Here is a 15,001-nt window from a genome sequence, read left to right on the forward strand (position 1 = left end):
TCAGTTAAGTATGTCTAGCTCAGCTCGCAAGCGAGAAAGAAACGGCTGCCGTCGCCCCGGCATCAACAGGCAGGATCGCACCTGTAATCCAGCGCGCCTCATCGCCTGCAAGAAACCGGATCGCGCTCGCACAATCCCACGCATTCCCCTCGGTCCCAAGGAGGCTCCTGTTCCTACGGGCTTCACGCACCTCGGCGGCCATGCCGTCCCCATACATCATAGGCGTATAAAGCATCCCTATCGGTACAAAGCTCAACCGTCAGTAGGCACCCAGCAGGTAACCAAACTCGTGTAGCAGTACCGGCAACTACTCACCAGGACAGACACAGTTAACCCTTACCCCCTCTCTTCCATGCAACGCCGCCATCGCCCTCGTCATATTCACTACCGCGCCCTTGCTAGTAGGGTACAGCAGATGCGGCGTGCCCCCGCGTAGCCCGGCCACCGAGCCGACGTTCACGATGCTCCCGCGGATGGGCTGCTCCGGGGTCCTCTGGTTCTCCATCATGGCAGGGATAGCGTGCCGCGCCATGAGCATCATGCTGGTCACGTTGATCTCCATGCCCCGCGCCCACCCCTCCAGGTCGACGTCGACCGCCGAGCCCTTGGAACCTAGCACGCCAACTATGTTGACCAGGATGTCGAGGCGGTCGAAGGTGGCTAGGGTGGTGGTGACGACGCGGCTGCAGTCTTGCGGGTTGGTGACGTCGGCTGCGATTGCGATGCTGTTGGGGTTGTGGGGGCTTGCCTTCGATATCATGGAGACAGTGCGCTGAGCGAGGGAGAGGTCTTTGTCAACACAGACTACTGAGGCGCCGTCTTCGGCGAGGAGAAGCGCGGTTGCACGGCCGTTTCCGATTTCCGAGCCGCGGCTGCCGGCACCGGTTACAATTGCTACTTTGCCCCGAAGGTTCCGGCTGGGTCGGAGTGGTGACGGTGGTGATGTTGCTGGTTCGTTGCTTGGGGAGGTGGAGCAGTAGTACTGCTGATGGATCATTATTGACGTTCCTAGCCGCCCCCGCATGAGAGGCTGACTAGGTGCCCTCGTAGCTATCCTCGCTAACTGGCCTATACACTTAAAGAATGCCATACCTGTAACGTTCTGAGGTCGAAGCTGTTGAGCGAATCTGGATGCATGCGTTTCCCCGCATTCCTCTCACCCCGCAACCGCGGCGTTCAGAGCTAAGTGCGTATTGACTTTGGCCGGGGTGCGAGGGGAAGTGGAAAGGCGGCTCCTTTACCCTTGTCGTTGATTGGGCAGAATGGCAGTTACTGGTAAAAATAAGAACAGCCCTATGATGATGTCTCGTCTCTGAGACATTTCCTCGATAGTGCTGGTATTGATACTGCCTCAGTTGGAAGAGAGTGTCTGATGCAGTGACGAAGTCTCAGGAACGGTGGCAACTTGCTAATTGTATTTAGCAATAAACGTTTTGTATATACCGTTCTTACCTTTAAAAGAAATTTAAGTAACTATAGAATCGACGTAGACGTATCCAGATTCCTGGTAGAATATCCCATACAGCGAAATACCTACCTTACCGCCTCTTTGTTATTCGCAATTGTTTCATTAACGACACCCTTGTTGAGCGTTCGCAAAGACCCCGAACCCAAATTACCATCTAGATCCTAAATATGTTGGACGTGGTCAGACCATACAACCGTCGAGTATGCGCCGTCTGGCAGGCTTCTGACGCTGATATAGGCTTACACCACCAGATACAAAAGCCCTGCAAAATACGCCAGCATGACGAAGAAACACGTCCCGAGTAGTAAATAGCGAGCCCAGAGGGGCAACCACGCCGGCCATATATCGCCCCATCCCTTTCCACGCACATCACCCTGGGTCGCTCTGCCAAAGTATTTCCAGAACATGTGCCAAACGTCAAAGATTGAACAACTCTCCATCGCCTGCAAGTCGTCGACGGCCCCGAGATAGAACATCTCGATGTGACTCCCCCACATGACCACCCATATAACGACGGGTCCTATCGCAACCGCTAGAGATGCTTCTCGCCACAACCAAAGTTCGACAGCGGTCGGGAAAATACGCACCCCAAGCAGCGCAATGGAGGCCGCCGTTGGCAACGGCCATCAGCGCCATCCAGATCTCAGCCTCGACGCTGTCGAGACACGACGTGATATCGTACTCCACATGGAGCAGCATATAGACGAACTTACTATCGACTATCCACTCTTTCACAAGCGCCGGGGTTGTACATGGAAGCGCCTCGTCATTTCCGGCGTCCTCGTTGCGGCTCAGTTCCGACAGACCCGCTTCGCTGAGGGGGGAGGTGATTGACATGGCCACGTTCAGCGGCTTGTGCAGCCAGCACAGATATGCGATGAGGGAGAAGGGGATCTGGATCAGAACGTGGACTTCGAGAAGCGTGATCGGCAGCCCGGCAACCTTGCGTCCCACCCACTGGCCCACCATCCACAGGATCTGGAGGGTCACGATGACCTTTGTGAGCGCATCGGCTTTGCTCTTACCCTCGATGTTGCGACGGTCAAAGTGCGCCTGGTCGAGCCGGCCTTCCTTGATCAGGTCCCGGGGAGTTTCATGCCTTAGCAGCTCTCTGAACCCGGCTGCCGTGATGGTCCTTGCACGGCCGCCATAATGGTGTGCCGTCTTGCCGCTGGCATCCTCAAGCGGCGATGAACCAGAATCTGGCCCATCCCCTTTTAGGACGTAGCCTCCCATGACGACAAAGAAGGCCCCCGACATCCCCAGCCATCGCCGCTCGGCCGAGTTGCGCGGCCAGTAATTCTCCCACTCGCCGTGCATCGCCCTCGCCTGCTTGAGCTGGGCCACGGCAGTGCATACGAGCCCCTCGGGAATCAGAGCAGCGGCGATCATCCATGACAGCCTGTAGTAGGCCAGGGCCAAGCTCTCCCGCCGCGGCGGAACTATGGCGATGTTTGGATGGACGGCTGTCCATACACACAACACAAAAGTGACACTGCAACTCTAGAGAAGTCCGACCGTGCCTCTCTCGGTCGGGTTGGGTTTATAAGACGGCTGAGTCTGGTTGAGGGGGAGTGGGGAAACGAGAGAGGGATAGAGTAACAATGAGGAACCCAGGAAGTACTGAAGGGGGCCCATGGTTTTGAGCTGTCTCCGTTTCCTGCAATGGCTTGTCATGCAGTTGTTGTTTTTGCGTCGAGGTTTAAGTTCATAAGATATGTGCTACGGTGGTGGGTTAAAGTTGGTACTTGGGAATGATGATCGTGCTTGTCGGTCTGCAGCTTGATCACCTACGTGTCCCGCGACAAGTGTGCGTGCTTCGTTGGGGAAACTTTCTGGTCTGCCATCCAACCGCGTTAACCGAAGCCTCCGCGGATGCAGATGTGCCGATTATGCTTTCTTTACGACAGCGGTTTGGTTCAGACACGTTACTTGGCTGCCTGACTTAGCCTCCACTAAGTAGGCTTTTATTGATGTCCGATATCTTGACAACTACAAAAGGCCACATGCCAAGTGGCTCGTCGGCTTCAATTATTGCGGTTACTCGCATAGTCACTTCGCAGCGGGCGCCTCTCCCCAATGGTCTTTGGCTGTCAGCAGGGACCGACGCCGTCTGAACGAAGCCACAGCGTCCAAGTCAGACAACACAACCAATCAGTGGCTTTGAGGTGGACATGGTCCGCCGGAAATCATAATCATGATGCAAGTTCAATTAATTGCAGCAATGGCCAGAAACCGGAGCTCAGCCCCGTTAAGATGGGCCATGGAAGCTAATTCCCTTAACAGCCTCGACCTGTTGGGAGATTTAGGTACTTGTAACGATGTGGAAGTCTGGAATTAAACTTGTGTACTAATCCTTCCTTATAAATGTCATTACCCGGTCGACCGGTGCTTCGATCCTGCCTTTCTCGATGTGATTACACCATATCTAACAGAGCCGCTACTGGTTACTGGGGAATTCCTGTCCGGATTCCGGCTGATCCTGATAGCAAGATAGTTGTTACGGATTCGAACGAGTGAATTGCCGATTAACTGGCGGGCAGAGCTCATGCGCATATGTAATATCTCATGCACGGTAATACCCCCGCAAGGTTTATGACCCTTCATACCATCACCCGATGTTCGGGCATCATGGTGTCACCTTCAAAGGCTCTATTCAGTGCTAAGGCCATCACACATGACCCATCAAACAAATAATACATCGAGTGAGCCGAGCAAAACAGAGATTTTGATCGCCAACAGAAGGTCAGAATTCCTTATGGCCATACCAGAATTTTTATTCTTTCCGTTACGTCCAACACTCTGCTCTTGGCAGCGCCGAATTCAACTCCGTGTGGGTGCGGTAAAGGCCCATACCAACCTACCTCACGAGCGAAGGCGGCGCCGCCATCCTAGCCATGAGCAGTTCGCCCAGCTCGGCCAAGGTACAAGCCTTCTTGAGATTTCCCCTCCCTACCGCCGCCCTTGGAGCGCGCAACCATGCGCTTGCGGTAATTACAAGTAGTAGGCTATCCCCAGGACAAAGACGAGGGCGGCGATGGCGGCTCTCGCACCGAGGTCGGCTTTTGCGGCAATAGTGAGACTGCAGGAGCCACCGGCATCGTCATTGCTACCGCTCGTCTGGTGTGGTTGGGAGCCAATTCCGGAAAGGGTCGAGGTAAAGGAGGACGAGGATAGTGTTGGCAGCGCTGTCACTGTCGTCGTTTTCATTGGGGGGGGGGGGGGGGGGGGGGGGGGTCTTACGAGGCCGACAAATTGAATCTAACTCAGCCTGCCGCTTGCAGGTGCTCGAGTTTAGGTACTAACTCACGGAGCTTGCGATCTGAAGGCGGGGTGTAAAGGCCGGCACGTCAATGGAGCAAACGATTCTAAATGCGACATGGCATTCCGCCAGCGAGAGTCGCGGCGTCCATGTGCAAGATTCGTCCTGGGCGTTCTCTGAAAGTTCTCTGGTCAACTGGAGTCCAACCATGCGCCATGCGGCGGGTTCAACTAACCAGCGATCATACCTTCCTCTTTGAGTGCCACACTTGGACGTCGGAGGCATTATACAGCGTGATGGCCACAGGCCCCATGGCACCACTGCGGTCCACATGAGTGTGAATGGCACCCCAACAGCAGATCATAGTCGCTATTGAGGATGACGATCCGATCCAGGGCCCTAGACCCGGCTGAACGAACAGCACAATTGCCAGGAGCTGGCACCAGAGCCGTACTTATCTTATATTGGGTTGCGACCGTAAAGTTACGGAGATATTTGAGGCGATGCAGGGGGTAATCGAGTGCTGCGACGGAGTTGAGCCCCTTGTTTGCCGAGCCAGTCCAGTAAGCACTGCCTGGTCCACCCCTTTGCGCCTCTGTCCTGATTTGGCTTAACCTCATTGGTGGATCGCACGAGGCAACCTCGCAATTGTAATATTACACGTTTTCATTGTTGGGATGGAAGAGAGCAAATAGATGATTGTTGATGCTTGTGTATGTCAGTTGCCAGCTAATTAAGGGACTAAGAAGAAGCGGAAAGACATCGCTGACAACTCTGCAGAAGGTTGATTCAGATAGGGTAATGAACTTGTAAACTGACTCGGCTTTCCATGCAAAGCTTAATCCTCGGTAAATTTCGCCGACGGAGTTGATAAGCATTGCTGAGTCCGAGGGACCAAAATAGTATTAACCCCTCGTGAACGAGCCACGAGTAGACTAGGCAATCGAGACGCAAATAAGTTTAGAGATACTGAACTTGGTGTGTAGATTTCGTAGTCGCGACAGGCTCTTCGGACTTTTGCCCTCGAGCGTTGGCACTTAGGGTTGATTAAGGTAGGTACCGTACCTTACTTACCTACCCTAGTTTCAATCATAAGAGTCGACGACCTAACACGTTTGCCATACCGTACATTGCGTGCCTGAGTTTGAATGCGAGGGCGAGCATTGAGGGGCGACTCTTCATGTTGCCATATGAAGACAAACATCCCCAGAATCGTCCCATTAGGATTCATCCGAACTCGTTGGCTGTGCATTGGGGCAGGATGGACATCCTGGGGGCGGTACGACCCTTCAGCCTCATGGTCTATTTCTTTGCGGCCTAATCTCACGTGCAACTGAGAACCGATACTGATTGCCACGTCGGGGGATGCCGAACCCTGGGTAGCGGGTGGGGAGAAATAAAGGCTACTATCTTACCACTGCAATCCATCGTGTAAAGTAGCGCATCGCCCAGTAGGTAGGTAAGATTAGGGATTTTTAGGCTTCCGGGATGGGGGGAAAGGGGTTCGCGTGGGCCTGAAGGAGCCTGATACCGGGTATTCGGATCATGCTATTACTACGAACCCCTGAATTGCAAGGGCAGTGCTTTTCTCTCGGTGTTATTGTTCGGAATCGAGTGGCCGGCTCGGTACTGACTAATTTCCGGGCAGGGTGGCAGCCGGCCTTGTTTGCTGACTACGGTCATCCTCCGTGATCTTGGCGGCCGGCCGGGCTTAGAGACCCGGGGGCGAGATCCTGCATCAAGCGCAGACAATGTGCGAATGCTGATACGAGGGGCTGTGTTGAAGTTCAACTATAAAATACTCAAGAAGTTGCCTATCCGGTATCATGGGAAGTCATAGCATCCCACCCCGCAACAACAACAAGAACAACAACAACTCCGCTGCTCTCAAGTTCTCGACCTAAGATGCATCTCACAGCCCTCGCTACGGCCGTCGCCGCCATTATCCCAACCGCCCTTTCCGCGGCCGTAACCACGCGGCCAGGATGTGTCGCGCCGCCGCCGTCCGAGGAGGAAGCCGAGTTTCTCCGGGCATCGGCTATTAAGGCAATCGCCCATGAAGAGTCGGGTGGTATCAAGACGGCCGATGTCCCCATCATCGACATGTATGTACACGTCGTCACTCGCGGACCCAGCGAGGCGGACGGACACGTTCCGGTAAGAATCATCCTACCAAGCTGAGCACGACCCGCCGAGCGCAAGCTGACACCAAGTGCAATAGCTCAGCGTGGTCTACGCTCAGTATAACCGTATTGTCGAAGACTTTGCGCCCTCCGGCATACAGTTCAACCTTGCCGGCGTTGACTGGTACCAGAACGCGACCTGGGCGGCCGACCAAGACCAGATGGCGATGAAGAGAGCGCTCCGCCAGGGCGGCTATGCCGCGCTGAACCTCTACTTCCTCGTGGACTTTGGTGTGGGCAACCCGGGCGGCACGGGCTACTGCTATCTCCCCGTGCAAAACGCCCCTGCCCCGGGCTCCGACACGATGATCGTGGACGGCTGCACCATGGCACTCCAGACCATGCCGACCAACCCGGACTGTGGCGGTTGCTGCAACTGGTGCGACACGGGGAGGATCGCCACGCACGAGGTCGGCCACTGGTTGGGCTTGGCGCACACCTTTGACGGCGGCTGCTCCGAGCCCGGCGACGGCATCTCCGATACCCCCGCCTCCGAGATGACCTCGGGCTGCCCGTCCGGCACCGTCGACACGTGCCCCGGAATGCCGGGCACTGATCCTCTCCACAACCACATGTCCTACACAAATGAGTAAGTCCCTACTTCCGTTCGATCGCAAAAAAATTGGGATGGGTCGGGCTGACCAATGCGTGTTTTTACGATTCACAGCTACTGCAGGAACGAGTTCACCCCGCAGCAGATGCTCGTCATGGGATACAACTACTGGACATTGCGCCACGGCAAATAGATTATAAGCCAACTTAGGAATGGGAGGGTAATTGAATAGCGGGTATGCTGGATTCAAAGGAGTTGGGGAATGAGACACGTAATGGCACCACCTGTATATATGCGAATCGCTCATAGCTACGCCAACATAGACCCATCAGTTAGTAATGACATCGATCATCACCGGAGATACGATCAGGCGAGGGAGAGCCGGCATTTGACACGTGTCGGACAAACCGGGGTCCCCGCAACTTTCTCAACCAGGTCTTGTCCTGCCTGGCCTGGGTAAATCCCCCTTGAGGCCCGGGGCCGGGTATGTCGGGGCGGGCCCTGGTGAACCTCGTGTTACAGGGTTCTTGGCTCGTCGTCCGCCTGAGGCAGGCTATTTTTATCGTCAAGCTTAAAATGCTGCCGTTGAGATCTGGTGGTACCGTACTATCGTGTACTGTGATAGCATGGAGTTGAACAGCATGGCGTCGGCATGGCTGCACTTTTCGATGCGGCTGATCGTGACACCGGCCGAACCGCACACGCAATGGGTTGGCGGTGCGCCTCTCCCGCCGGTCGTGTAACTCGAACCGGCGCTTTGGGAATTCGTGTGGCGTCCAGATTCCTACCTTAACCTTCGGACGACGTTGGAGAGTTGACGTCGAGGATCCGTGAGAATTTGGATCGCCTCTATTATCCCAAAATATTTTACGCGCGTCGCAGCGGCGGCAAAGTCAGTACAATAGGAAAAGTCACACGAAAGACGCGCCCGCGCCTGGAATGGAGTTCGGTTACCGCTCCCAATGGGCACCCCTTGCGTGGCACCACGGGAACATCCTGGTGGACCGTTTGTGGCATAGCGGGTGCTGCCGGCGCGTCTGCATCCCTGTTGCCAAGGCCGCTATGGATGCTGCGCGGTCTCGCTGCATTGTTGGGTCCGTCTGGAACTTTGGCCTGGGAGCATGGTCGAGAACTTGGAAATAGACTGCCGGTGCCCGGGTGCGAATGAATGTGCCGAGTTTACCGTATCGTAAATGGAGGCGACGAGAAGGCTTGGGGACTACTGCCCGAAATGTACGTATTTGCTCATCCACCGGTGCCCGCAACGCTGCCAGTGGTGGAGATGGTGAGTCGAAACTGCGGCTGAGGCAATAGTTAATGGGGAGCGGGGAGCCCAGTCCAGTTCGGGCATCGCGGCCTCTTCTAGACCCTGCTTCGGCTGCAAATATGCCTTGCCCCCTGCGTGCCTGGGTTGAGTTGGGCAAGGACTGGAGAACCATGGCTGTGGGCGAGGCTCTGTGTTGGGGTTCCCAGAGGCTCCTTGTTAAAACCCTTGATGTCCCCGATGTGGACCGGCTCTCTGCTCCCATTCTTGTTCAGCAAGGCCGGCCATCTCTACCACGCACTTGATCGGCTAGTAATTGACTCTAATCAACGATGGCCGACGCCCCGATACCTTCAGGCCCTAATGCCGTGCAAGATGCTGCGCTGGCTGGTAAGAAGGAGCAGTACATTCAGCAAACTCCTGTCTGGGTGGTGGTGCTGAGGGCCGTACAAGTCTTGTTCGCTTTCGGCATTGTCGTGATGGCTGGTTATATCATCCATCAAAGAGCATTGGAGGCCAATGGATTTGCGGTCGCATGCGTAAGTGTTCCCGCCATTGAGTCTCGCCTCTCGGTTCCGCAACGCATCGCCGGCCGCGACAGGGCTCGAGTCCTGATCCACGTCGGTCTGCCCCCCAAAAAATTCAAAATTTTCTAACGGGAACCGCAGACGGTCTTCACATGGATCGTGGTCACCTACGACTTGGTGACTGAAAAGGTGGCTTCTGCAAACGGAGCATACAACATCTGGGCTGTCCTAGCTCTTGACCTCCTAATGGCCATCTTTTGGCTAGCATCGTGCGGCGCCAATGCCGCGCTCCGAGCGACCTTCACGGAAACTGTCACTGTCCATGGGTGCTACAACGACGGAAGCATGATCAACAGCAACCACTGCTTCGTATCCAAGCGTGCTGACGGTCCTACTGTTGCCGACGACGTGGGCCTCGGCCTGATCAGTGCCATCGCAGGTCTAAGCGCCCTGGTGTGGTAAGTTGCGTCAAGACCATTGGACGTGAAAAGACTTACGAATTCAGTTACTGACGGCTCGTGCGAACAGGCTCCTCTTCGTCGCAACCCTTGTCTTCCACGGACACACTTTCCGACTCTGGCACCAGGCAAACAAGAAGCCGTCGGATGACAACGCGACGGTCGAGGCGAAGATTCAGGGGGCTCCGATGCTCGGCCCTCAGCCGGCCACTGCTCCCGCATACCAGCAGTACTCGGACCAGCAGCAGCACCCGCCGCAGCACCCGCCGCAGCACCCGCCGCAGTACACGGCGCAAGCTGAGCTCCACGGGCATCCGCAACAAACTGCCGGCTACCCTCCTCAGCAGCAGCCTGTACAGTACCAGCAGCACCCAGTCCAGCCGGGCGCCGAGCTCCACGGGCATGCGCAACAAACTACAGGCTACGCTCAACAGCAGCAGGCTGTACAGTACCCACAGCACCCAGTTCGGCCGGATGCCGAGCTCCACGGGTCTCAACAACACCCGGTTCAGCCAGACGCCGAGCTCCATGGATATCCGAAACAGACCGCCGGCTACCCTCAACAGCAGCCCGTACGATACCAGCAGCACCCAGTTCACCCAGACGCCGAGCTCCCCAGCCACCCGGGGACCCCCCAGCCTTATGCTGCATACTCCGACCTGAGCCAGACACAGTACGGACAGCAGCCTTACAGCCCACAGGGAACGCCAGCGCCGGGGCACGCGTACTATCCGCCTCCGCAATCCACGGTCTCAGCTCTCTCCTCGGCGTAAATGGTCGACAGTTCTATTTTGGTGAACGTTAGAGGTCGGACCAGCAAGTTTTGAGGCACGTCTCTTGAACGTGATTCTTGAAGCAGAGATTCGGTGACAGTTTTTGAAAATGGTTAGGAAATGATGGCTTGTATATACGTGGGTTGATTGATACCTTGCCAATTTATTCTCGGTGGGCGTTGGCAGCGCATTAATAGGACGACTCTTGGGTTCTGGCTCTGTAGCATGACCCTGCTTTGGTGACTTGCCGGTTGACATCGCGCGCTAAGGTGATGTGATCCCTTGGGGATAACACTGTTAATGCTGTAGTCTTGTGAGAAGCCATGCTGCGAGCGTCAACCGCCGCGGAAGAATAGGCATACCAAGGTCACGGAGGTTATTGCCAAGGGGTGGGGAGCGAGGTGACTTGGTGTTCCTGGTTTTTTTTTATGGAGCTCTGACGGTCAGAAGGGAGGGTACTGAATGGAACCTGTGATGGAAACGGTAAAGGCGGAAGCTTGAAAACGCACCGGAAAAGAGAGCAGCTCTTGGTAGCTTGCCGAAGAGATCCCTTGCCCCCTGGCCAAGTTGTGTACCGTACATACATAGTGGACGGTACATAACTTACTTTATTTATTATGCAGGCTGATTTGCGCCGATCATGAGCCTCACAACGATCGGAATGCCCAGAGACAGGGAGCGGTCCGGTCCGCTGCTGACCTACGATCACCCAACAGAAGCGAGTTGTCTATTCTAGAAATGGCATCCTGAGACGAAACTCAAGTGACCTTTTAGTGATCACTGGCGGCCGCATTACAGTCCCCTGAGGCCCGGCCTAACCCCGGCTCAGTCACCCATCAGCCCGCCCCAGCACAGTACTCACCCCTCAGGCTAAGCAGCCCATATTCTCTTGTTGATCCCATTTCCGGGCTCTCATCTCTCAGCTCATTCCCATCACTTTACTAACTTCTGAGAATCATAGCAACTCCAAGGAGGAGGGAGCTATAGGTCCTCTTTTGGACCAGGAGTCCCAGTTTTAGACCTCTTAGACGACAGCCCAAGCCCTAGTATGGTAATAGAACCCCTCGGTCCTTCGACGCCCCGGAGAGGTAGACTTCTCTTTACTTGCCTAACCTAACCCTATTACATTAAAAAGTAACTTCTGTACTTCTTTTATCTTTGTGTAACAAATTTGGTTAGCCCAATACTTCTTATTACCGGGCGTCAGGGTTGATGCTAAGGTGCTTTATAAACACTAGTATAATATATATATAAAGTAGGAGATGATTAGGGAGTTCCGTGGTACTGCTTTATAAAATGCGCCGACCTCCAAATTAACGCCGGCCGTGCGAAGCGATCGATGATAATGCTTGTCGAATCTTCACATTGATACCGCCAACAGCAGTTGGAAAAAAATAAGAAGAAAGGCGAAGATGCACAGGAAAAAAGGGTAATCCGGAACACAATAAATGGTTGGCATTGGTATGAGTTCTCGCTTACGAAGTTGGTCAGAACCAACCATTTGGCTTTGTCATCCAATTTTGTCCCTGGATGTACAGTACATTGATGTACTTTGACCCCCGGACCACCACGCAAGGTACCCAGCCTAAATGGTGTGATCATTGAGTTGCGGCCTGCAGCCAGACGTTGTAAGCGAGCTTGGCCCCCATTACTAGGACTACGTAGGATTGCTTACACAACAAGTAGTGGGAGAAGTGACCCCGGTTCATTCCTCGGACTGTTCGGACACCCAGCCCAACTTCCAAAGGCCTTCATTTTCCTTTCTGCCAAGTAAGACATTCGAACTTTGAGTCGTCTACAGAACCAAGACTCCCAGGCATCACCAGAAATCATGGGGTGGTTTGACGCTTTCTTTGAATCTCCTGTCCAACGGCTCATGGGGCGGTTCATCCCGGTGCCATTGCCCCCGGCCGGCACCTTTGACGGACAGACAGTCCTCATCGCCGGCGCCACCTCCGGCCTCGGGCTAGCCGCCGCCGTGCACTTTGCGACCCTCGGTGCCAACGTCATCATCACGTACCGCGCCGCATCTCGTGGGGATGCTGCGAAAAGGCACATAGAGCAGGCGGCGGGGCCCTCTCGCAGGGGCGACATCACTTGTCTGGAGCTGGACTTGGAACGCTACGACTCGTGCACCAGCTTCATGGCCAAGCTCAAGAGCACTCTCCCCGGCCCCGCTGCCCTGGATGTCGCCATCATAAGCGGCGGCATCGTCAATTCCCACTTTGAGGAGAGTGCCCAAGGATGGTAAGCCCCCCCCCCCCCCCCCCCACCCCCAATCTTCACTTTACTCCGAGTCTTTGGTACACGCCCTGCATCGAGGAATTGCGTCGAGGGATCTGATTTGATCTTGTCTGACGCGCAACGCAATCCGCCATAGGGAGAAAACAATCCAAATCAACACTATCAGCACGACGCTCATGGGCCTGCTTCTGCTGGGGTGGATGCGTGGAGCCCGGGGCCAACGGGAGTCGCCCGCCCATCTCGTCTTCCTCAGCTCGCGCGAGCATCTCGATCCCGACTTCGACGAGCTCCTCAGGTGGTCGCAGCGAGAGGACGGCATCCTGCGACAGGTGTGCAGCAGAGACAACTGGCCAGGCTGGCTGGAAGTCGAGCCCAACTACGCCATCAGCAAGCTTCTGCTCATGTACACGCTCGAGGAGATTAGCAGACTGGCGCGAGGGCCGGACGGCGAGTAAGCCAACCCTCCTTATCACTAATCGCAGTGGGACCACTCATCTGGGCCTGTGGCTAACGTTTTTTTTTCTTCGTTTCCCAAAACTAGCCCTCTCGTCCTCGTCAACAGCGTGTGTCCCGGGATGGTCAAAACCGACATTGGTCGCCACATCGCCGAGAGATCGCGGCTCCATGCGCTCTTGACCTTTATCGTCCTGCTCGTAACCGCCAAGTCGGCCGACTCGGGGGCCAGGATCTGCGTCATAGCCGCCCTGAAGCCAAAGGAGAATCATGTGAGTTGGTGGTGGCCTGCCTGCCTACCTATGGACCATGGTGGCGGTTGTTTTCGCCTACATAGAAATATTGGATCATCGTAACTGATCACGTTGCTATATTTATCAGGGCGAGTTTTTCAATTACTTCCTGACGCCCGGCCAGTACCGCCGGTATGTCATGACCACAAAAGGCGAGAGCCTTGCACGTGTTTGATCCAAGTGGAAACCTTGCCCGAGTGAGTTGCTAACAAAAGCATTGCGCGTCTAACAGGAAAGCGGCCACCATCATCGGCAGTGAGAAGGCGAGGACGCTGCAGAGATTGGTGTGGAAGGAGATCAGTGATGAGTTGAAAGCCAAGGTACCGGAACTGCAAGCTGCTGGTCTAGACGGGCTGTAAAACCAGGAAGCGGACTCCCTACGAGTCAAGTGGAAACCGCCCGCAGCGTTGGTTTTTGTCAGACTTACTAGGGTTGCCAGACCTGTGTTATTTTTGGTCTCTTCAGAAGCACCAGGACCTTACCAAAGCCCAGAGCTCCCTACTACTACAGGCCCAAACAGGTACTATCGGCCTACGGGACTTCCTTTTTCAACGGGGGGTCCCAGGCCTCCCTACCCCCTACTATAGCTGTGGAGAGAGCCGGTAAGCAGTGGAGCACTTTGTTGTGTGGTACCCGATACCACCGAAGCCGAGAGCTTGGCTAAGGACGTGGTGGTGGACGAATCCAAAGTCGAAGATTAGAGGTCCTCGGGGCCTGATATAAGCCCTTCCTTTCTTTTGCAGCTAACTGGCGTCTACTATTGTTGTTTCCTCTTACTCGTTAGTATAGGTTTTTTACTCGGCCTATACGGTACGATTCTCCTATGTATATAGCGGTAGAAGGCCCGGCACACACTAGTTTGGGTAAAGCTGTGTACTGTATTTGATAAGCGAGTGCACTAGACAAGCGAATGCACTACTTTCTACCAACCAACAACAACTATCTTCAATTGCAACACATCAACACTACGAACCAACTACAATTACATCAGAAACAGCTGAATCAGACCCTTCTGCAACCTCTTGGCACGTACGGGCATTATGGCCAGGTTTGCCGTACACACCATAGCACCGAACCTTCGTACGACCCCCCCCTGCACCACTACCATCCTGCTCCTTTTCTTGCGCCACCTCCCCCGCCACGGCCTCCTGGCCTGATTGATTCTGTATATCTTGTACTGCAAGCGATCCTCTATGCTGTACGCGTGTTCTTTTAGCTCTCCGGCGCTTGCTTAGTGCCTCGTTGGCCTTGCGGAGCGTAGAAACCTCTGACCGAAGGAGGGTCACTTCGTGCATCATAGCCGTTGTACTTTTTGTAAGCTGGTCTACAGTAGCCAACATCGACGTCGGGGAGCTATTTTGGTGGTTGGCAATGCGAGTCTTGATGAGCGTTGACTGCGCGTTGGCTTCTTGAGGGTTGTGTGGCGTCTGGAATACCCAAGGTTGTGGTGTGCCGGCCCGTGAGTTTAAGGGTGTCGGCGTACGAAGCCGCATATCTAGCTTAGAAAGTACCCTCTCTGGATC

General features: G+C 54.9%; 5 protein-coding genes across 5 annotated transcripts; 3 read left to right on the forward strand and 2 right to left on the reverse strand.

Annotated features, from left to right (window-relative positions):
- Positions 1-19: 19 nt before the first annotated feature.
- On the reverse strand, positions 20-997 carry MFIFM68171_05703 (uncharacterized protein; the record flags this gene model as incomplete). The annotated part of the gene is made up of 2 exons (XM_071061123.1): positions 20-237; positions 316-997. The coding sequence occupies 2 exons, from the start codon at positions 995-997 to the stop codon at positions 20-22; spliced, it is 900 nt and encodes a 299-aa protein (XP_070917224.1).
- Positions 998-1,629: 632 nt separating this feature from the next.
- Positions 1,630-3,106, reverse strand: MFIFM68171_05704 (uncharacterized protein; the record flags this gene model as incomplete). The annotated part of the gene is made up of 3 exons (XM_071061124.1): positions 1,630-1,706; positions 2,056-2,963; positions 3,093-3,106. The coding sequence occupies 3 exons, from the start codon at positions 3,104-3,106 to the stop codon at positions 1,630-1,632; spliced, it is 999 nt and encodes a 332-aa protein (XP_070917225.1).
- A 3,529-nt stretch (positions 3,107-6,635) lies between these two features.
- Positions 6,636-7,659, forward strand: MFIFM68171_05705 (uncharacterized protein; the record flags this gene model as incomplete). Its single annotated transcript, XM_071061125.1, has 3 exons — positions 6,636-6,887; positions 6,952-7,502; positions 7,581-7,659. The coding sequence occupies 3 exons, from the start codon at positions 6,636-6,638 to the stop codon at positions 7,657-7,659; spliced, it is 882 nt and encodes a 293-aa protein (XP_070917226.1).
- Positions 7,660-9,062: 1,403 nt separating this feature from the next.
- MFIFM68171_05706 (uncharacterized protein) lies at positions 9,063-10,488 on the forward strand (the record flags this gene model as incomplete). Its single annotated transcript, XM_071061126.1, has 3 exons — positions 9,063-9,269; positions 9,399-9,715; positions 9,786-10,488. 3 exons carry the CDS (start codon positions 9,063-9,065, stop codon positions 10,486-10,488), a joined length of 1,227 nt encoding a protein of 408 aa, XP_070917227.1.
- Positions 10,489-12,319: 1,831 nt separating this feature from the next.
- On the forward strand, positions 12,320-13,837 carry MFIFM68171_05707 (uncharacterized protein; the record flags this gene model as incomplete). The annotated part of the gene is made up of 5 exons (XM_071061127.1): positions 12,320-12,735; positions 12,869-13,183; positions 13,274-13,457; positions 13,567-13,610; positions 13,711-13,837. 5 exons carry the CDS (start codon positions 12,320-12,322, stop codon positions 13,835-13,837), a joined length of 1,086 nt encoding a protein of 361 aa, XP_070917228.1.
- Between the last annotated feature and the right edge of the window lie 1,164 nt (positions 13,838-15,001).

The sequence above is a fragment of the Madurella fahalii genome, assembly GCF_045866475.1.
Source record: "Madurella fahalii IFM 68171 DNA, scaffold_3, whole genome shotgun sequence".
NCBI classification, from domain to species: domain Eukaryota; kingdom Fungi; phylum Ascomycota; class Sordariomycetes; order Sordariales; genus Madurella; species Madurella fahalii.